The 22,193-nt window shown below is 39.9% G+C and overlaps 1 protein-coding gene across 11 annotated transcripts in view; it reads right to left on the bottom strand.

The window, feature by feature from the left end:
• Positions 1-22,193, bottom strand: part of dmd (dystrophin) — a 631,463-nt gene that overhangs the window by 86,487 nt on the left and 522,783 nt on the right. For all 11 annotated transcript variants that reach the window (XM_066706366.1, XM_066706368.1, XM_066706373.1 and 8 more), the window contains 3 exons: positions 18,001-18,121; positions 17,170-17,438; positions 7,851-7,997 (listed from right to left, as the gene is read on the bottom strand). In XM_066706366.1, coding sequence (XP_066562463.1) covers positions 7,851-7,997; positions 17,170-17,438; positions 18,001-18,121 — 537 coding nt within the window. The remainder of the gene's footprint in view (positions 1-7,850; positions 7,998-17,169; positions 17,439-18,000; positions 18,122-22,193) is intronic.

Below are 22,193 nucleotides of genomic sequence, written 5' to 3'. Positions count from 1 at the left end.
GGGTGCTTTTAGCTCAGTGGAAGACTGAAGCACATATCACATGTCTAAGGCTTTAGCACACTGATGACAGATGGCAAACCTCTAAGGCAAATATGGTGCTGTAGGCAGTGATAATAGATGACCAATGTGGGCACTCTGTTTCCCACGTCTTTAAAATTCCAAGCCATTGCCTTAGCACAGTGATAGAGGACATGGGGAGAGGTAAAGTTTTCTACATACACTAAATTTCTCTTTTTATTAAACTTGAGGCATAAATTAAATCAGACCTTGAGGGTTGTTTCTTGTTGTAATTTTTTTCTGGCTTCAAAGAGAGAGTTACACAAAACACAGCTTAATTAGTCTCTAGGTAGTCCAGTAATTGTGATAATAGTGACACCAGATCAACTATTTGTGTTCAAACAGAGTTTTTAAGAATAATCATTGTGTGTCTCTTGTCAAACACCAGATGTTGTCCTGGTTCTGTGAAACACACACAATCTGCCTGATGATGCTTACAAACACAACAATACACAGAAATAAAGCAATGAAAAAAACAACATGATGACAGAATTAGGCAAAGGAATGAATCGTACTTATTACTCGAGGACTGAAAATGAGCACATTAACACTTAAAACAGCCACCTTTCTGTGCGTGAGCAGCGGCAAAGGAAATTGTATTTAGAGACTGAAAACAAAAGATTTAAAATGAATGGCTTACTCGTGAGTTAAACTGAATTGGCTAAAAACATATTAAAAGGCAGTTGACCAATGAGAAAAAACAATCTGACTATTAATTATATAATATAAATATTTAATTTAATCAAATTTATAAATACATGGATAGATCAGGTCATTTATATGTTTTATAGATCAACAGAGGGGACAGCAAACAGTAAACTCTTAATAAAACTTTAAAGTTTTACAACATAATTTGCTTCACATTACAATACGTAAATATTAGTATAAACAGTAGAAGAATTCTAAAATCAGCATACCCTGGAATGCTATAATGTTGCCCTCTGCTGGACACAAAACCGGAGGTAATTAGATACATGAGTGTGTGGTGTTTGATCGGACAGTGGAATTGCATCCAAAGACTGAGGCTTTAAAGAAAACGTGATCACTTGGATATCAGGAGTTAAACGCAGCAGTAAAGAAGAGCTACCATATGTTATCTACGAATCACTCCTTTATTTTCAAAGCTCATCTGGCTTGGCGGGTCCGTAGGGCTCTCCTCTCCTCTCGGGACTCTTCTGTAGTTTGAAATAGGGTTGCATACTGAGGCTTTGATACATGTCTTCAACTAATTAGAACATGATGGCCTTTACATGCGTGAAAAGTATAAAAGTGAAAAATGTCAAGCCCAGCCCTTCAAACAGACGTGTAGGAAGGTGTGTGAGTGCATAAAACAAGCAAACACACAAACAAACAAGAAACCCCACTGACTTCAATTACATTACTGAAAGCAGAGATGAAAACACAACACTGATGATCCACACAATATTATCTCTGTTGTTCTTTTCAAGTGGCACTGATAGTGAACATCAGGCAGCCCTAACAGCATTTCATCTCTGAGGTGTTTGTGCTTTAATTACAGCTGTATGAGAGGAACAGAGGAAATTAAAGACACAGATTTCACTCAGATTGATTATGGATAAAGGATTATAAAATGACAGTTGTTTAGAAGTGGTGCACTTCTAATTAAATGTATTAATTAGTTTTCAAGATGGATTATTTTAAGCTCTTCTGAGATATTAATCATTCTTTTTCTGAACATATTGTGTACTGCATTCCCATATACGTATACGTACATATAGATCTTTAAATACTACATACTAAATACTAAATACTATCTAATACTACAGACACTCAGCAGAGTAGAGAGTAGAGATGACACAATATACACAACCATGTTATAATTATTGTATACATATTTGTTATCTACCTTTTAAAAATAAATTATTTTATATTTTTCCTCGGATTAAAATCTTCCTCAGTGGATTTAGTAAAAAAAAACATGAAAAGGTCACAAATGACGGCACTACATGCACCTCTTGTTGCTTGTTTCGCTGCTAGTGTCTTATTGATCCAGCAACCTCTATGAGCTGCTTCTCAGAGGATCTCAAATCTGATCCCAAAGCTCAGATAGGTAGTGTACTCAAAACACCCACAGTTCTTTGAGTAAATCAAAAGAAACTCTTTATTCCCACTTGTTTCTTCTGCTCCCTCAAAATAAAAACAAGACACCTTTGCTATATACGTAGGATTGTTTAAAAAAAATAAAAAATAATACTGGAAAGTTTAAATGTAATTTCAATGGGTTACAGATTCTAAAAACACCCAAGACCCTATCCCATCTATCAGTGTACTGCACACTGCCACTTGCTGCTTGACACACTTTGGCCAAAGCGGTTCCAGTAAAAAGTCATGAATGGAGAATATGCCCTCTCACCCTGTGGTGGGTTTTACATGGTACCAGAGCTGTGGCTAGTTATCTGGAGCACAGTAATACACTGGGTGTGAATACCAAACACAGTGACTGTAGGCCAATTATACATGGGATTATCCCACATCTCTGGCTCCCCTGGAGGGCTGTCTATGTTTCTATTTGTTCAATCAGGGTATGCACTGGGCTGTGGGTATTAAGGCTCATGTCTGCTGGTTGGTTGGCACTTGGACATCTGCAGGGAACAAATGGCTCCAGCTGGTATGACGATGTAATGCCCAGCAGTGAGATAGAAGGTTGTGTTCTTGGACGAGGAGTGGAATGAGACATCCAGGTTGAAAGTGTGGTTCTATGTGCGTGAATCTCTTGCATGACCACTGTATGTGTATGTGTATGTGATTGTAAATATCACATTCATAAACTATTTGTGGTAGTTGATAGTCTTAAATATTTTTTTCCTTTTAAATCACCATGTAGGGGGTACTCCAATGAACAAATAAATTGCTCGACAGAATACTTTTGTTTTGTTTTTGCTGGTTTCCATTTGCAGTGGAAAACTGTGTGGAAAATAGATTTCAAAAGGTACAAAATTCCCACCCTGTTCTCTCAGGATCAGGATCTCACTTCAGCAGTGTCTCACACCTAAGACAAGGGAGGCGCTGACAGGACTTATGACAGCAAATAAGATTGGAAATTTCAGAAAAATGAGTCCTGTATCATGGTGGATTACAATCTGATGCCGTACATCAGGAGGTTCCTGTGTTTCACATTCCATTCTTGACAGGTACTCAAAACATTTTACATGGGTCACTGTGAGTTTGCGTGTGGAGTGCGGCGGCAGGACAGATTGCACAGTGTTTCTGGGCCATTTCAGAGTCTGGGCTGCTTTTGATGTGGCAAAACATTACAGCAGTCGCGGGTCCGGAGTGACAGTGGCAGCCAAGCAGAATAGACGTTACTAAAAATGTCACTGCTGAACATCACACAAAAGAAAACAGTGTAAATATGTTCTTTTCAATTATTAGAAAGAAATAATACAAATGTATCAATCTGACTGCAGATTCATTTGTAAAAAGGGGAACAGCTGCTGTTCTGTTCAACATTTTCCCATCTCATCAGTGATATTGTTTAATGATACTATCAATCACGTTAATTAAAATAAACAGGGGTCTGTATTCATTGCACTATTCCACACTTGTAACTTCTTCTTTGTGCTAATATTGTCTTCATTGACACAATCCACTGACCATTTCATATATGTGTCTTTAAACTGCCTACCCATTGCTGTCTCCTCAAAACCTTGGCGAATATCTGGACTCCCCTTCTTTGGATGACATAAAAGTTTTGACTTGACTACAGAGCCCTATAAACTTTAGCAATGAAAGCTGATAGTACCTGTATGGCACTTTTATATTTCTACACTCCTGTACCTGACTCCTGGGAATAAAGTGCCAGGAGATGCACAACATATTTATAGGCAGCAGTGGATATCATTAACAGACCAATAAAGCACAAATCTTATCCAGATCTTTAAAAACCCAGCCCTAAAACTTGGAGTGGGATTAAAGAAACATAGCCTGGTAACAGACATTTCCACATCTGTCTTCTTCAGATATAAAAATTAAAATCTACCTCTGCATGCAAACACACTGAGCTCGATTCGGCACCCGATCTGTGAATAAGGACATCAATCACATCGGTTCCAAATGATGCACTACATATCAAGATGTGGTACCTAATGTGAGACCCAACACCATGGGTGCAGATTAAATGACAAGCAAATGACTTTGAATTTGCATCAGGACCCAGTGGTGAATGCCGGAATAGAGTACTTGAGAATCTTTTATTATGTTAATTGAATTTCTGGAATTCTTGATGATGTTAATTTTCCTGTCACCCTGTGATATCTTTAAATTAGTTGATTAAAGCAGCAGCTTAAATGTATAATTATATATCATAGAATTACACTAGTGAAAACCTCATATGGTATAAATATAAGGTAAGTATCAGCTCTTTGCAGCTCAGTTCACAGAAAGTGATCATTGAGTACCAAGATTACTGATGGACTTTACATTTCTTCATAATTATCCCTGTTGTTATGGCCTTTTAGGAAAGAGTACCTAGGGCTTAGGATATTACCTTCATTGCTCTAATTAGATCAGAATGAATAGCAGGCCTAACTTCAGCTACGTGAGGTAAAGGTAGAAAGAAGCAGAAAGCAAGCAATGCCCAATTAAAACATAGATTATGCTGTATTCCTTGTAGACAAACACTTCCTAAAACAAACTATGGCCTACATGTCCCTTGGAGGGGTTGACTTCAAGTGGTTACATTAACCTCTTCAACTCCAGATGCAAAAATGAAAACCTTTCCCAGGTACCAGATTTTGAAAATAATGATAATATTTTAACATCTGAAATCAGCACTGCCTTTGGGAATTAAATCTGAATCACTGGACTGAGAAGCCACTAATAGAAGAGAATATGAATCTGACGTACGCAGGTACAGCATGGTACTGTGTGAGGGTTTTCATTTGACATACGTGCCTACGTCATTGTGTTGAAGTGGTTAAAGGCAGTAGGAATGAGGGCCCGAGTGGCTCTACTGATTGAAACTGCACTTACTGTGATAAGATGAGTAATGCAGGAGAGGTGTCAAAGGTTACCTCCGTATTTCTGATACTCACTAGGGAACTTAAGGGGGCACTGTGCCACTGTAGTTTCCAATGGTTATTTCCATTGAGAGAGACACCTGTTGAATCCCCTCTTGCTGCTTTTCCCATTTGTCTCTAGGTCTGTTTGATATTCATCGAGGGACATCTTCATTCAGATAGTGACATCTATCGAGTTTCAACAACAATCTCTGGCTTCATTAAGACACGACTGGATTTCACACTTCACTGGCTGCACTACGTCCACAGCACCAGTGGGCTCCCTCCCCACGTGCCTCGCGGCCTTGCTATGAACTCTGCAGGATACAGGGGAGCATGCTGATCGCCAGCTGCTATCAACACATCCACACCCCACTAATCAAACTGTCTCTTCCTTCATTTTCTCCAAAGTATTTAGCGGTAGTCACATCTTGTGCTGTCACATTTTCTAATGCCGTGCAAACTAACAATAACCAACTATAATTGCCTTATTATGATAACCTTCCATGTTTGATATTGTAAAGCTATCTTTCCTTCAGTTTGTTGCCTCAAGGCTCAATGTAGTCCGTTATTCAGTTAGCGTTTCTACCAGATATTATGCACAATCATCAGACTGTATCTTTAAATTATTTTCTCTCTGTTGGTGTTAAATGTGGCTGATGTCCATCCCTGTCTCTTTTAATTCGCCTGTTCAGAACTGAGAATTTGTCTTTGTTGGAATACAAAACACAAGGACATCTGTCAATGGAAGTTATAAATATCGTCTTTGAAATATTTGGAAATGAGTTATAACGAGTTACCCCAACAATGAAAACGACAGAGGGATAATGGAATAGCATAATAATATACCGCATTACATTTTTAGAATGTCGTTTTGTATGGAAAAACCTGAGAAGCATATATAAGTTTGTTTCTGTGATTTAGAGTTTTTTTGTTTTGTTTTTTTAACACAATAATAAACTAGCGCTCAGCTTTCCTTAAATAAAACACTGCATTTTTCTCCTTCCATTTCTCTCCATATGGCAACCAGTACCCAATTAGGAATAGGAAATCAGACAACAGATAAAGTGTAAAGTAGTAACTTAACGTTCAATACAAAGTAGCTACTGTATGCAACTAAACTAAAAAGGGAAAGTATACATATTAACCTTACATTTAAAAAGACACTGGCTAGATGCTTCTCCTGGACAAGATAAACATTTCAAAAGACTGACATCTAGACACGTTTGTGCATCACCAACCATCTGCTGTCAGGTTAGGTTAATTACATTTTCGCCAACTATTTATCAATTGAGAAAGTTGGAAAATTAATATTATGCATGATACACATTATTTATTTAATTATTTTCTATTTTGGTATTTGGAGGCAGCCTCCAGAATAATATTATTGAACACAGACAAAGACAATCCTTGTCACAAACTGGCTCTTTGAATTGGAGCTGGCAGATTTGAATTAAAAACTACACCCACCTTCATGTTTAACAGTAGATGTTAGAGACCATCTTTTTATTAAATCAACCTGAAACATCATTCTACAGACAGACACTTTATTCTGACCATGCAGCTCAGTTGCAACGAGATATTACTCCAATGCTCCTATTACTGTGTGTCATGAAAAAGGATTGTGCTGCTGAGCTGTAAATAACTGTGGATTAGATAGATCTTGATCTATTACACATTTACAATGCTGTAGTGAGCGGCATTTGGTTGTAAAAACACAACTGGAGACTGCACACAAATGAGTACACAATGGAGCGTGGCCCAATGACGTCACAATACTTATCAGATTCAGGTAATATGGCACTGAACATGCAGTACATTTGAATGTGAATAAATCCTTCAATTTTATTTTTTTCTTTAAAAATAAATAAATCCTTAATTCAAGAGGTGATTCATGACAGGGTTCTCTTACTTTAGGCAGCCATGGGAATTTAAACTTCAAAAGGCCATAATATTATGTAACCAAGGGGAACTAACAAACGCAAAGTAAAATGACAGTACTGTTTTGGAATGAAGCAATTCAGAATGGGAAATGGAAGCACAATAATGTAATACAGTTATGTTAGGGTAGTAAAAATTTAAGGGTAGTAATCTCTACTGCTTAGCCCTGCTAAAACATGAACCGTGGTAGTTGAAGATTATCTTATTCAAAATGAAGACACCTGTGGATTTTTATCCTGCTCCTACATAGATACGACAGAGTGTAGTAGGCAGATAATACTGTGAGGTAAAATCACTGACTCGTTTTTCCTAACCTTTTGCTTCTATAAATAGAAAAAAAAAACACTACACGATTTATATTTCCCCTCTTACAAGCAGAAGCAAGGTAAAATAAATGGCTTTACCTAAGCAAGAAGGAATCCCAAACATTTGTTACAAACAGATTTGTTATATCTAATGCCTTCACATAATATGATTACAGTTATGCATGTATAATTGTCTTCAAAGCATCATAGGATGCATGCAATAGATGTAAAATTAATCTTTATCTTATCAGCTCTGCCTGGAAAAGTAAAACCTCTTCACTGATTTATTTTGGTACCAACATATAACCAACAACACTTCAATTATGTATGTAGGAATGTATGTATTTTTTAAATATAAGGTAATATAGAACTGCACATTAAGTTGAATTGAGATGGGGGTTGGTGGGACCTTTTTATGGTCTGCTGTGACCCCAGAAGATCATGATGATGGCCTCACATGCCCTGGAGAAACAGACTGTCCTGGCCACTGGGCTGGAGAGGAAGGCAGATGTTAGCAGCAGCGACTCACCTGCAGGAGCTTCCAGCGAGTGTTGAGATCCTCTAGTCTGTTTAGGTTGAACTGAGAGAGCTGGATGTCTGGAGGGCCAAAGTGAGAGGCCAGGTCGTTCACCTGCGTTACATTCTCTTTAATGGGTGCCACTTCAGTTCGGAAGGCCTGGAAGAAGAAAAAAACCGAAATAAATACAAAACAATAAATTTCTTATATTTTCGGTTGCCTTTTCCTAGAAATGATCAACATGCTCTCTGGCTTCTGCTCTTAGCCCAGGGGATTTTCACTTCTGATTGTCTGGCATACGTGACCAAGACAAATGCAGTGTTAGTATCATCTCATCAGTCTAATTTAAGAGGCAAAGCCCATTTTCTTTTCTCACAAGCCTGAAAGACAAGGCTAACTGCAACATCTACAATGGTTCTAAATTAAGGAGGAACTTTACGGTGCTCATTAAATATTTTGAAGGTCGGTACAATTTGGCATTACACACATGCATTATTGCATTAAATGCTTGACTTGTACGTAAGTGGCATATTTACAGAGGTTTTGCCCCAGCCTATGCCTACCGAGTATGGTTGTTTTCTCCATCACCAAACACATGGATGGACTATTTGTAACATTCATTTTTACAGTGGTATTTTTTTAACAACTGTTCTGAAAGGAAATCTTGACAGGATTGTCACGCAAAACTGAATTTTCCTGGTTAATCATGTTCATGCTGGGTGATCCCTTCACTAGCCCCATAAAATCTTAATGACAGTCGTGTGGAAGCTACGCAGTGTGAACCACAGTAAATGAGATGGAGAAAATGCCATTGGCTTGGAGCTGAGCACTGTAGACCCACTCCTGCAGTGTCATCATGTCCGGAAAGCAGCCCCCGGAAAGCACATCCACCAGCTCACTAGCAGCACAGTATATGGTGCCTGCAGGTTGTGTGCAATGCATTGTGACAGATGAGTCTGTTCCCAGTCCAGTAACGTGGCACAAGCTTTGCATTGCAGGCACTGGCAAACTATTTTGCTGTTTTAATTCACTATTAAATATTGTGGTTCAATATTGTTCCATGGAACCCACTATCAACACCCATTGATTACAGATTACAGAGTGCAGCATGCAAAGACTGTGAAACACTCTCTTCTGCAGAATATTGCCCACATTCGAGGACATCAGTGTTATCTGCTTTATTTACATATTCACTAGGCAAAGATGCTCGACAAAAAAATTAAAAGGAAATTTACAAAGCAGCAGGCATTTGTAGTGTAACTGGGGGTATTTATTATATGCATGCAGCACTGAAACACCCAGTACTCATGAATAAATATTTACAAATTCCCATTATGGGGAAGCAGAAACATATTTTATATAAAATAGCTAGAGCATAGACCTTTTCCGCTTTAATAATCTGTTTTAGTTAAACCAATCTGCAACAGAGATAAACACGGTGATCCTCTCAAGTAATATTGTTTTATAAATCAGTGAAGGTGAAAAATAATAGGTTGTTACACTGTCTTTAGCATTACAAATTGTCTACTTTATGGATGAATGTAGTGGAACGTTATCAAAAGCACCTTACGCTTCTTAATAAACAAAAATGTAAGAAACATTTAAACATTGCAGAGCTCAGCAAATTCTGCAAATTAATTATTGTCAGTGTTTGATGCACTAAGAACACTTAAATAATTAATCATGGTCTTGCTTCATGTGGTTAACTTTTGCTGTCTAATTTAAAACTAAATGTATTGACTGTTAGCTGTCTGTTTCTATTTTGCCTCAGAATGAGTGGTAATGAAACATGTTCTGCTTTGGGCCATGTACAACTATTTTGCTAACAGAATTACTTAAAGTCTACCGAGGCCTTTGATATTTAGCAGCCGTGGTTTAGAAATTACATTAGGTATTGAGAACCTTATAAAAGAATCAGTATTTGCTATGCGATGTGCTTTTTGCAATACACGTTTCTCACTCTGAGACACCTATACAATTCAAAAATTGGAGAAGAAGAATATGGAACGTGTTTCATATCATAAAGGTCAGGGAAGAGTTTACGAAATGTTTCTTTTAAAAGCTGAAACTATGAACTTAAAGCAGCCATCCTATAAAGGACAAAACCCATCTAGATTACTTGCCTCTACCTTCCCTGCTTAGTCGGCTGCAGACTATCCAGTCAGTTTGGGTGCGCATGCAAACAGGAAGGATTTTCCCACTTTCCATAATTTTGCACTTACATTAGCCTTGATTTCCTTGATGTGTATGAAGGGATGTTGGATTTTCTCTGGTCAGATCAAGAAGGAAGTGGTAATCTCATGATTAATGCTCAATATAAAGATGCGTTTTACAGCTCCATGCAAATGTATTTCATATTTGCTCTCTAGCTAGGGAAGACATTGAACAGGGTGGCTAAGACACCTGGTGGATGAGTGTGTGCCCAAAACTGCCTCGAAGAAGCCTCAGGAATGCCATTACACCAGCCAGGAAGTGAGTGGCATGACGTTCAGGAATGAATCCCCAGGGGTGAGAAAAATAAACCGTATCCTGTGCAGGGAGTTGCACATCACAATCAATTCACAACCACTGCTTACTCAGGGGGCACAGGGAGGCCAGACTGGCAACTCAAGACATGATTACTTCCATTCCTTTCCCTGGTGCTATTAAAACACAAACATCTGCGAATCAAAAACTATAAACCTCCAAAGGCATTAGGAAAGGAAGCAGGACTGTTATCAGCACAGAGCATGTCTACATGGAAATAAGGGAAGCCTGCAAGCAGTTGTAATAGGCTGTAAATTACACAGAATTGAATTTGCCGAAAAAAATCAGTATGCGCTGTGCAACTGTGCTGAAAAAGGAACAAGACAAGGCATTTGGACACAACAGTGAATAAATAACATACAAATGAGGTCCATACAAAGGCCACAGAAGCAAATAATGAATTAGTGAACAATGAGAAAAAGCTTTGATCTCTGTAAAAAGGCTTGCTCCATTTCACAGCTCCCTCACCTACTAGATTAAAAGTAGGGTATTTATCTTGGGTTCCTTATTGAGGGATTAATTATTGAACAGGTCTCCTCTTTTTCAATTCATTGCTTCTTTCTTGCTAGCAGAAAACAAGCACTGGTGTAATTGTGTGTTCAGCACAGGGGATAGAACAATTAAATAAAAGCTTCACTTACATTATAATATGGTAAAATGACACTTAATTCCTTAACAAATGTAAAAGGAGATAATCAATATATGTGATCCACTTTACTGCTAAATGTAGCTCAAAGATTTGGAATCATTCCCACATAAGGAGCAAAAGCTTCTGCATTTCAGTTTCCTTACTACTACTGATGGGTTGGTCTTTCTGATGTGGTAAGTAAAGTGGACTTTCGACTCACAATTTCTTACAACAGGACATTATTTGAATCCCACCAGATTAAAAATTAATTCCCTGCAAATCACTGCACAGATATTGTACTTCAAAAGAAAAGAGAGCCATTATAACACTTTAGGTTCTCTTCTGAAAGACCCAATGAACATGAGCATCCATTCATTCATTCGCCCATTCATTCATTCTTTCATTTAGTCATGGTAAGGAACTCAAGGTTTTTCTTATCACACGCCACAAGAGATTTGTTTCCTAAACTGGAAGGTGCAGGATTCATGTTTCTGGGCAGTTGTTATACCCTTATCATACCTTTCCATTCATGCTCTCAGCATGGGGACCCTTCTGGCTGCCTAATTATCTCACCGCTCAGCAGAGAAAATGGAAGGAATATTTTTAAATTAATGTTTCACAGTATGTAACGACTGGTGCTGGTACCACACGGATAGGCAGATGTAAAAGCAACTACTATTCTTTACAGAGGTGTAGTCGCCCTATGACTCCTGCTGTCCTGATTTACACACGCCTGCCTCTAGCATTGGCTCAGACTCTTCACTGCAGTTTGTAAGAAGTTTGTAAGAATGCAAAATACTTGTATGTTGTATGTTATACTGCATTTGTGGTAAGCTGTTATTAGAGTAAGTTTCCATTTGCGCTAAACAATAAAATGCTTTGTATATGCATTCAACATTCCTGAACACCATGTGCACTTGTTCAATCACCCGCTGCCATGCACCTCCCAAACCTGGTTCCTTGCTTCCCTCTGCTCCCCATATAAACCCCTCACTGTCTGTCACTGGTCGCAAAGTTTTGTTATTGTAAACTACATTTCCGAGCTGTCGCCCTGCCTTGTTTAGCCTTGAATCTACCATGTATCCTTGATCTCCCGCTTGACTGCCTGACCATGACTTTGCTCTTCCCTTGATTGCCTGTTTGCCTGTTTGCCTGATCGCCCGACCTTTACCTGTAACCATGACCACGTATTTGCCTTGCCTTGAATGTACTGTCCTGCCACTATCCAATCCCTGCCTGTCTTGTCAATCCCACCAGCACCACAACTGGGTTCCACTGTTCCCGTGCCCACAGTACGTTACAGAAAACTTTGCCTTTATAATGGACCCAGCGGCGCTGACCACCCTTGCCACCCAGAGGGTCACGCTTGGGGAGCATGTGCGGCCACTCCGGAAGATTGAGACTGCACTGGACCAGCTTCTCAAGCACCTACCCGAGCCACTACCTGCTTCTCCTGGTGCCTGTCTCACCCCTGCCGGGCAACACACAAAGAGAGCCCCCTTCTCTCTGCTTCGACACAGATCCCCCCTGAATACGCAGACCTGGAGGCGGTGTTCAGCAAGACCCAGGCTTCCCGTTTACCACCGCACCGACCTGGGGACTGTGCCATTAATCTCCTTTCGGGTACCTCTCCTCCCTCTCCCAAAGTCACAGGCCATGGAGGAGTACATCAGGGAGGCTCTGGACCTGGGACTCATCTGTCCATCCATGTCACCTGCCACTGCCAGCTTCTTTTTCGTTTCCAAGAAACGTCAGTCTTCGGCCCTGCATTGATTTCAGGGGGCTCAATGCAGTGATGGTGAAGTACCGGTACCTGCTGCCCTTGGTGCCCACCGCCTTGAAGCAACTAAGAGGAGCCTGCTACTTCACCAAACTGGACCTGCGCAGTGCATACAACCTCATCCGTATTTGAGAAGGGGATGAATGGAAGACGGCGTTCATCACACACACCGGCCATTACGAATCCCTGGTCATGCCGTTCGGTCTCGCCAATGCCCCTTCTGTCTTCCAGGCATTCGTGAACGAGGCTCTGAGATAATTCCTGCATCGGTTTGTCATTGTCTACATTGACGACATCCTGATCTACTCCTCCTCCCTCTCTGAGCACATCTCCCAGGTGCGCCAGGTGCTCCAGTGTCTGCTGTGCAATGGACTGTACGTCAAGGCGGTGAAATGTGAGTTCCACTGCCAGTGTGTGGGATTCCTGGGCTATGTCATCGATGCCAGGGGCGTGCAAATGGACCTGGAGAAGGTGAGTGCTGTCACCGACTGGCCGCAGTCCCGCACTGTGAAGGTGGGCATCACCCGACCATTACCCGTGACCACGACCACGTATTTGCCTTGCCTTGATTGTACTGTCCTGCCGGTATCCGACCCCTGCCTGTCTTGACGATCCCACCCAATGCAACTGTGTTCCCCTGTTCCCGTGCCCTCGGTACTTTACACTATCACACTGCTTTATTCAGCATGTGTTTCTTCTCCAAGTTTGTGTTTTACAAGAGAGTGTGTTATGCTTTGTTCAGGTATAGGGAACTTTTGTTCCACCCCTCCTTTGAGGTGTTTGCACATTACTATATAATTTGTCATAGATCTTTATCCAAGCTAAGCAATTTCAGGAGCTGACACACTCAAAAATGAAAACCTGCAAAACAAATACTTCTGTAGTAGTGTATTTCGGGATAAAACTGAAATAGAGATATATTTAAAATTACATTTTAGGTCTCCCATAAATGTCATGACATTAGTAAGATGTATAGAATATAGGAGTCCTGAAGCGATGCTGGTAGTATTCCACTGCAGGGAAGCAAGACAAAATCCCCAGATGTTCTGCGGTACCGTATTTGTATATCACACTTCACTACGTTTGTAATGGATTGAACGCTTCAGCTGTATGCAGTATGTCCTGGGAGATTCACTCAATCCTGCTGCCCTAGGTTTAGGAGATACAGCCTGCTCCTCTACCCCTCCCCACTCTATCTAAAAGTGCTGTGACACTGCAACTGATTGTGCTTGGTAATTTGTTTTGAAAAAACATATGAAACAAAAATGCTTCAGAGCCCTCAGTCATCCTAGTCTAGTGGGAGATCACCAGACTGCTAATGAGAGGCCACAGAACTCGTCATGGGAAACAGCAAGACAACAACATTACTTAAAAATTTCATAAAAAAAGATTCAAAAGAGCTATTACTAACCTTATAAGAAGGAATAATTTCTCATCCAAAGCTGTCCCTGCTGAGAGAATGCTGAACACAACTGTTGGGTCCATAATTATCTATGTATCTAATCTGCTTATCCACTAATCTATCCATAGGTATCTTTTAGGGATACAGCGCTGCACAGAATTGTGAGTTCTGCTGTCATGCTAAGCAGTCTGGAATAACATGTGCTCTGTGCATTTGGTGTAATGGGCTGAAGAGAAGCAGGCAGTTGCTTAATTACGGGTGCACATACTCAAATATGGAGTGAATAGCATTGTTCTTTCAATGGACCACACGATCCATGAAGCTCCTTCAAAATATGCTTAGGCTGTTTTGAAGGGTACAAAGATAACATTCATAGTTTAATCTATTCATATCCAAATGGATCTATCAAGAAATATACACTATTATGCTTTTCAGATGCTCTCACAATACAGCATTTCATCCCATACTAAGAATATAATGCTGTTTCTGTAGGGGCTGCTTTATTAAAGGACCTCCTACATGTTTAAACCCATCAAGAATCGTCTAACTGTAAGTTATATTTTGTTAGCTCATATGCTTACAGTTCCCACAAGAATAATAGCTTTACTTGAATACTACTACTACTGTTGCTAATAATAATAATAATAATAAGAAGAATAAGAATAATAATAAGAATAATAACAAGAATAATAAGAATAAGAACAATGTGTTTAGTTACTCAGTTCCTCTGACAACACAGGTCAACACATTGTGCTGGACCCAAAGGTGGACACATCGGACTGCCATTGCACTTTGAAGACAGGTTGTTCAGCAGTGCCTACAGTGTATTTTTAAAGAGGAGTCCCTTATCTCCTCAGACATGTCACTATATGAGTAATCATGCGAGCAGGGAGAAGAAGAATCAACAATCCTGGGCTCTGCCCCCGTCCACATTGATATCATCATTTTGCTTCCACACTTTTCACCTGTAGTGTATCTGAGATCAAATTCCATCTAAGATCATCCCTGGCCAGTTTATCAACCTCCCAATGATTTTAATGTATCTCACTGAAAATACTTCGCCTTAATTACGTTTTATGGATGTAAAGGAGTGCCACCTTTTATGCACATGGCTCTTTATCCATATTGATAAAGAAATCTTTTGCCGGTTGTGTCTTACTGCAGCCCTGGAGAGCAGAAGCACATTAGACCTCCTCGGCACACTTGCCAGAGAGGAGATTTATGCTCGTGCCAGTGCAGAACTCCATGAATTATCTGCAGCACGATTTAATGCACCCTGCAGCACTATTCCCAACAACACTCTTTACACAACGTAAAATCACACACAGGACATGACAGCCGCTCTCGTTCACCAGAGTTACAACACGAATTAGCATGGATTCGGCATCTACGCGTGGCTAAAAATCAGGTTTTCCTTCTAATTGTCCATTTTCCTCTTACCCCTGTTGATCGTAATGGGAGAAGCACTCACTCACAGACAACCTAAATATGAATATTGTTACTGATGCCAATACTTTCAAAGGAGTTAATCATCCGTTCAAGGCATAAAAAAACTGGAATGCAAGTCAATGGTGTGTATCCTTAATCAAGCCAATATGCACTTCTTTGTATTTCTCATTTCACATATTGGAAACACAGGTTGCCACAAACATGGAGCATTCTATTTTTTTAATATAATCATTTAACATCTTCACAAAAGGATTTTCATCCAAGAAAAGACTTGACTCTTCTGATCATGACAGATCCTTTGATTTTATGGGTTGTCTTCACAGGGGATAGTTCCTATCAGCATCACGCATGTGTTTCTTTCTCTATAGCCGGCTGTAGTATTTCTATTACCATGTAACAATTTGTTTGCAGTTTTTCGTCCCAATTCTGGAGCAGTCTCCTGCTATAACTCTGGGGCTGTCTCCCTGAAAAGAACAATGGCTCCACATATGAAAAATAAATGGTATTCTCTTGGCAGAATATATATGTCTCTGTCAAATCACCCCCGTTCATCTTAAATATATGACATGATGACATTCTGTTACACACATTTGCTTTTTTATTGTAAAAAATGGATAGCTTATGTAATTATTTACTAATTAAAAGCTTTTAATACTGCTTCACAATACCATATCCGAACCTTTATTCACACAAGTAAGGTCTAAGAAAAGCTTTCTGCCTTCAGATGTGGAACGGCATGTCAAGTTATTAAGTCTTGAACAGAACACAACACAAAACAAGACCATAACAGCTGCACAACACATTCCTTCAGGAGAGAGAGAGAAGACATACATTCTTGTGATTACTGTACAGGAAAAATAAATGCTCCTGGTTAAAATATTAAATTACATACTAGATAACCAATGTATACAGTGTATTTATAATAAATATGAAGTATATTTAATATATGCAACAACAAAGATATGCAACAAGCATCAAACACAGGTGAATATAGAGTAGAAGTCATAAAGAGTGCATTTTTGTTGACGTGTATTTTAGGCCAGTTAATAACCTAACCAGAGCAGTAAAGGGTTAAATTAGTAGTTTTTACAACCCATTTTTTCCGGTTATTTAATTTCCACCTTGATGCATATTCTACTTCACCTGTTCTTAGTCATCCTCTGTGTCTGTTTCTGCTGGAGCTGTTATTTAATAAGAGCAACGAAACGTGATGGCGAGTCACGGGGAAACAGACAATTATTAAACAAGGCTCTGAAGCTCAGCAGGTGACACAGTCTGCCTTCGAGCCTGTGCCACACCAGTTTACTGGCTCCCCTTATCTTCTTACATTCAGCCCAGAGGATCCTCTTCAGAAGTAACATTTTCTTGGAACAGATGGCACCTAGCAATCTCAGCTTAAACACTGAGAAAACATCATGAAAAACAATAATGTGGCATGTCTGTAAGAATAGGTGTTCCTTTACATTTTTGGAAAGATATCAGCGAGTACTTTAGAATATGTAACTAAAATGACATGAGCCATAATAGACCATGTGTGGTTCACTACCTTGACTTTGTCGATGTGGTCCTGCAGGGAGTCTATGAGGAGATCCCCCACGGGCTGCCAGGACTGTTTGACCATCTCTGCCTGCCGTAGTTTGAGGTCTAGCTCATCCTCCGCCTCCTGCAGCTCCAGCAGCCGCTCCAGTGCCTCATCCAGCCGTCGCTGCCAGTCAGCAGTGCGCCCCCGCAGGGCCTCCCACCCCACCCGGACGTCCTCTGCCTCCTTCCGCAGCACACGCCCGATGTTCTGGGCGCGCTCCTCTGGGCTCACCTCTGAAGAGACACACAAATCACTCTGTTTCAAAAAGGTTTTTGATGAAAAAAGAATAATAATGGACATGCAGCCCTCAAAGATTGAAGTCTTGAACCTACTCACAGGGGAGCACACCCAGCAATAGCAGCGCTCCTGGTCAGCAACAGACATACTGAACGTCAACCATGTGTGATATTTCAAAGACTAGTAGCTTCACCTACTATAGGATTTTCCTTACAGAGAAGGGCTGTGAAACTTGCAGCCCCTGGGAGCTGTCCACATGGTCCAGGGGGTTTGGGAGACCCAGTTTTCTTTTTGGTTATTGCCTCTGCCATTTGCAGACACCTACCAGCTAATGCACACAATACTGTACCAAAGTGAGGCTAACTTAACTTTTCATGTGTCTTAAAAACAAATGTCAAGTCAAAAGGTAAATGCAGTCTGCGAGGAAGCAATTTGTTCAAAACCATGGCAACAATATATTTTTTTATTTTTCTGGAAGCATAACTAAAAAAACTTCAAAACGTGCTGTGGTGTCAGGCAGTGAATATGGTTTGATTTTCAAGGTAGGTCTGCAGTTACCTCTCTGCTCTGGCTGGAGCCTCTCTAGCCCCTCTGTAGGTTGCTCTGCTAGAAACATCCTCACTGCATCCAGAGCATTGGAGATGACAGGCTCCTTGGCTTTCAGCTCCCTCTTGAAAGCCTGGAATAAATCACAAGGTGTGCTTTATCACATTGGGAAAAACCCTTAACAATTAGAATTCTTTACACGCAGTGAGAAAACAGCAAAAAGTACATTCACAATTCTCTGCACAATTCCTTTGAACAGAATGTGCCATCCTTGACTTGTTTTAGAAGCTAACAAACAATAAGAACAACAAATAGTGGTTACAAGGTGACCTGGCAGATTGGCGACAGCCCCTACACACAAGACAGAAGTTGGGTTGACCAGATTAAGTATACTGTATTGGTCAAAAGTTTTAGAACACCCGCATTTTTCCAGCTTTATTGAAATTTAAGCAGTTTTTAAGTACAGTTTCCTACACCATCAAAAGGCACTTGGAAACTGGAGGAAACTCTGACAGGAAGAGGTCTGACCCAAAGCCACAACATCATTGGAAGACAAGTTTATGAAAGTCAACAGCTTGTAGAAAGAATACATTGAGACATTAAACACAATACATTTCAATAAAAACTGGAAAAATTGTAGTGTAGTGTAGTTTTCTCCTCTTTGCATTGTGTAGGTCTCTGTATGTGCAAGGATGGAGGGGTTCTTATTATTTCAATCAAAGATGATTGAAAACCCACTTCTTCCTGATATTTTTTTACAGAAATATAGATAGAGTTAGAGTCTGGCCAGATCAGGCGTTTTCTCCCAAAACTGTTGTATGTATTGTGTCTAGCTAAAGTATCGACTAAAGTACATAAAAATAAACAAATACCAAAAAAAGAATACGGCAAATTAAAATAAAAAATCTAACCAAAAGAGAGGTGTATGGTGAAAAAGGAAATCGATGCAACACTATAGCATTTCAAGACAGGGCAAATAAGTCTTTTGTGATGCAAAGTGTTTCCCAGAGCACATTTCCTGGCTTTAATCTTTGAGAAGTCCTTTGAATCCTTGGTAGGTAATTAGCATGAAATATAATATAAGCAAAAAAAACAACAACAGAAAATTACAAAGAACAGATTAAAAAGCACAGAGGAATTAAGTAACGGGCAAATGCAGGTGATAAACTATGTATTTAAAGGCATGGCTTTTCATCTGTATTCCTACTGGAATACAATGTAACACAGGAGAGGGGGTGAAATAATTTGCTACTCCAGTATTGTACAAGGATAACTTAATTAAACAGGTATAGCTGTTTAATTAAGTTCCAAAGAAACAACTGTTGTAATTATACTATTAATAGCAGGGCATTTTCTTCATATTCTTGTGTTTATATTTATACAATCTGCATGACATATAACCCAGAGCAGGTTAATGAGCATTCTCTTTGTCTGTTATCTTCTGAAATGCTTTCATGAACAATAATCCTTGCTAGAGATAAAGCTTGCTGGAGAAACAATGACTATAAAGATATTTTCCAGTTTTACAAAACAAAACAACAACAAAAACATTCACATTCCCTTCAATCTGTAACATGTTAGGGAATTATTAACAGTATTAAAAATATATCACACATACATATTTTAAAACATATGTTTATGTTGATGTTTTTGAGCCTTTTCTGAATCTCACTAGTTTTAATTATTCACAACTTCCTAATGGCAACTGCCTTGCAGGGTCAGGGACTGTGTGTTTCAGCCCCAGTACGGTGTAGCACCGAAATAGCTCTGGATTCTTTTCATGACCATACCCTTTGGAGAAATAACACAAGATATGCTTATAACGCAGCACTCTCACAGTCACAAGGCCCCTTTTCAAATGCTCTTACCCTTTGTAAAGCACTCATGTTCACAACTGTTCTGTGTACATAAGAGTGTGGTGGTTAGTCACTTGTTTCTGTTGCCTGAGTTACACTACATGCAATAGGCAGGTTGAAGTGAAATATAGTATTAGAAAAAGCAAAAAGAATAATGACACCAACATCATAATCATAATAATGATACTACTACTACTACTACTACCACTAATAATAATAATAATAATAATAATAATAATAATAATAATAATAATAATAATAATAATAATAATAATGCTACTACTAGTCATTTTTAAATCCAAAATGTTTTTATGCTGTTCTCATAATATGCCTTTAACAACAAATCACAGGAGTGGTGTGAGTGTGTGAGAGTGTGAGTGTGTTTAGCAATGCTTTATATGTATTTGCTGCTCATCCCCAGTGGTGCAATGAGATAAGTACAACCATGTGAGTTTGCCCCTGAGTTTCATCAACCTCGGTAAGTGTGATCTGATAAGCTGTGACATTAGCATGCTGCTGGTACTCTGCAGTGCCAGGATACATGCCCACTTAGTTCTCTATTGTTCGGATATGTATTATGACAACATCCTCCTTGAAGACACATGCTGAGATTAACTCTTTAAGGAGCTGCAGGGGACACACTGGGAGCTCCAAATGGGGACTGAGCAACTGCAGTCAGACTAGCTGAGTCTGGGCACTAAGACACTGGTGTATTTCGTAATGCGTTACTGTAATAATATTACAGTGCATCCGGAAAGTATTCACAGTGCTTCACTTTTTCCACATTTCGTTATGTTACAGCCTTATTCCAAAATTGATTAAATTCATTATATTCTTCAAAATTCTACAAACAATACCCCATAATGACAACGTGAAAGAAGTTTGTTTGAAATCTTTGCAAATTTATTAAAAATAAAAAACAAAAAAAGCACATGTACATAAGTATTCACAGCCTTTGCCATGACACTCAAAATTGAGCTCAGGTGCATCCTGTTTCCACTGATCATCCTTGAGATGTTTCTACAACTTGATTGGAGTCCACCTGTGGTAAATTCAGTTGATTGGACATGATTTGGAAAGGCACACACCCGTCTATATAAGGTCCCACAGTTAACAGTGCATGTCAGAGCACGAACCAAGCCATGAAGTCCAAGGAATTGTCTGTAGACTGCCGAGACAGGATTGTATCGAGGCACAGATCTGGGGAAGGGTACAGAAACATTTCTGCAGCATTGAAGGTCCCAATGAGCACAGTGGCCTCCATCATCCGTAAATGGAAGAAGTTTGGAACCACCAGGACTCTTCCTAGAGCTGGCCGCCTGGCCAAACTGAGTGATCGGGGAGTCAGGGAGGTGACCAAGAACCCGATGGCCACTCTGACAGAGCTCCAGTGTGTCTCTGTGGAGAGAGGAGAACCTTCCAGAAGAACAACCATCTCTGCAGCACTCCACCAATCCGGCCTGTATGGTAGAGTGGTCAGACGGAAGCCACTCCTCAGTAAAAGGGACATGACAGCCCGTCTGGAGTTTGCCAAAAGGCACCTGACGGACTCTTACACCATGAGAAACAAAATTCTCTGGTCTGATGAAACAAAGATTGAACTCATGTCTGGAGGAAACCAGGCACCACTCATCACCTGGCCAATACCATCCCTACAGTGAAGCATGGTGGTGGCAGCATCAAGCTGTGGGGATGTTTTTCAGCGGCAGGAACTGGGAGACTAGTCAGGATCGAGGGAAAGATGAATGCAGCAATGTACAGAGACATCCTTGATGACAACCTGCTCCAGAGCGCTCTGGGGCGAAGGTTAATCTTCCAACAGGACAATGACCCTAAGCACACAGCCAAGATAACAAAGGAGTGGCTACAGGACAACTCTGTGAATGTCCTTGAGTGGCCCAGCCAGAGCCCAGACTTGAACCCGATTGAACATCTCTGGAGAGATCTGAAAATGGCTGTGCACCGACGCTCCCCATCCAACCTGATGGAGCTTGAGAGGTCCTGCAAAGAAGAATGGGAGAAACTGCCCAAAAATAGGTGTGCCAAGCTTGTAGCATCATACTCCAAAAGACTTGAGGCTGTAATTTGTGCCAAAGGTGCTTCAACAAAGTATTGAGCAAAGGTTGTGAATACTTATGTACATGTGCTTTTTTTGTTTTTTATTTTTAATACATTTGCAAAGATTTCAAACAAACTTCTTTCACGTTGTCATTATGGGGTATTGTTTGTAGAATTTTGAGGAAAATAATGAATTTAATCCATTTTGGAATAAGGTTGTAACGTAACAATATGTGGAAAAAGTGAAGTGCTGTGAATACTTTTCGGATGCACTGTACTTGTCTTAATAAC

The sequence above is a fragment of the Amia ocellicauda genome, chromosome 6 (genome assembly GCF_036373705.1).
Source record: "Amia ocellicauda isolate fAmiCal2 chromosome 6, fAmiCal2.hap1, whole genome shotgun sequence".
In the NCBI taxonomy this organism is placed as follows: domain Eukaryota; kingdom Metazoa; phylum Chordata; class Actinopteri; order Amiiformes; family Amiidae; genus Amia; species Amia ocellicauda.
Note: the sequence above shows the minus strand (reverse complement) of the source record. Positions and strands in the feature narration are given on the sequence as shown.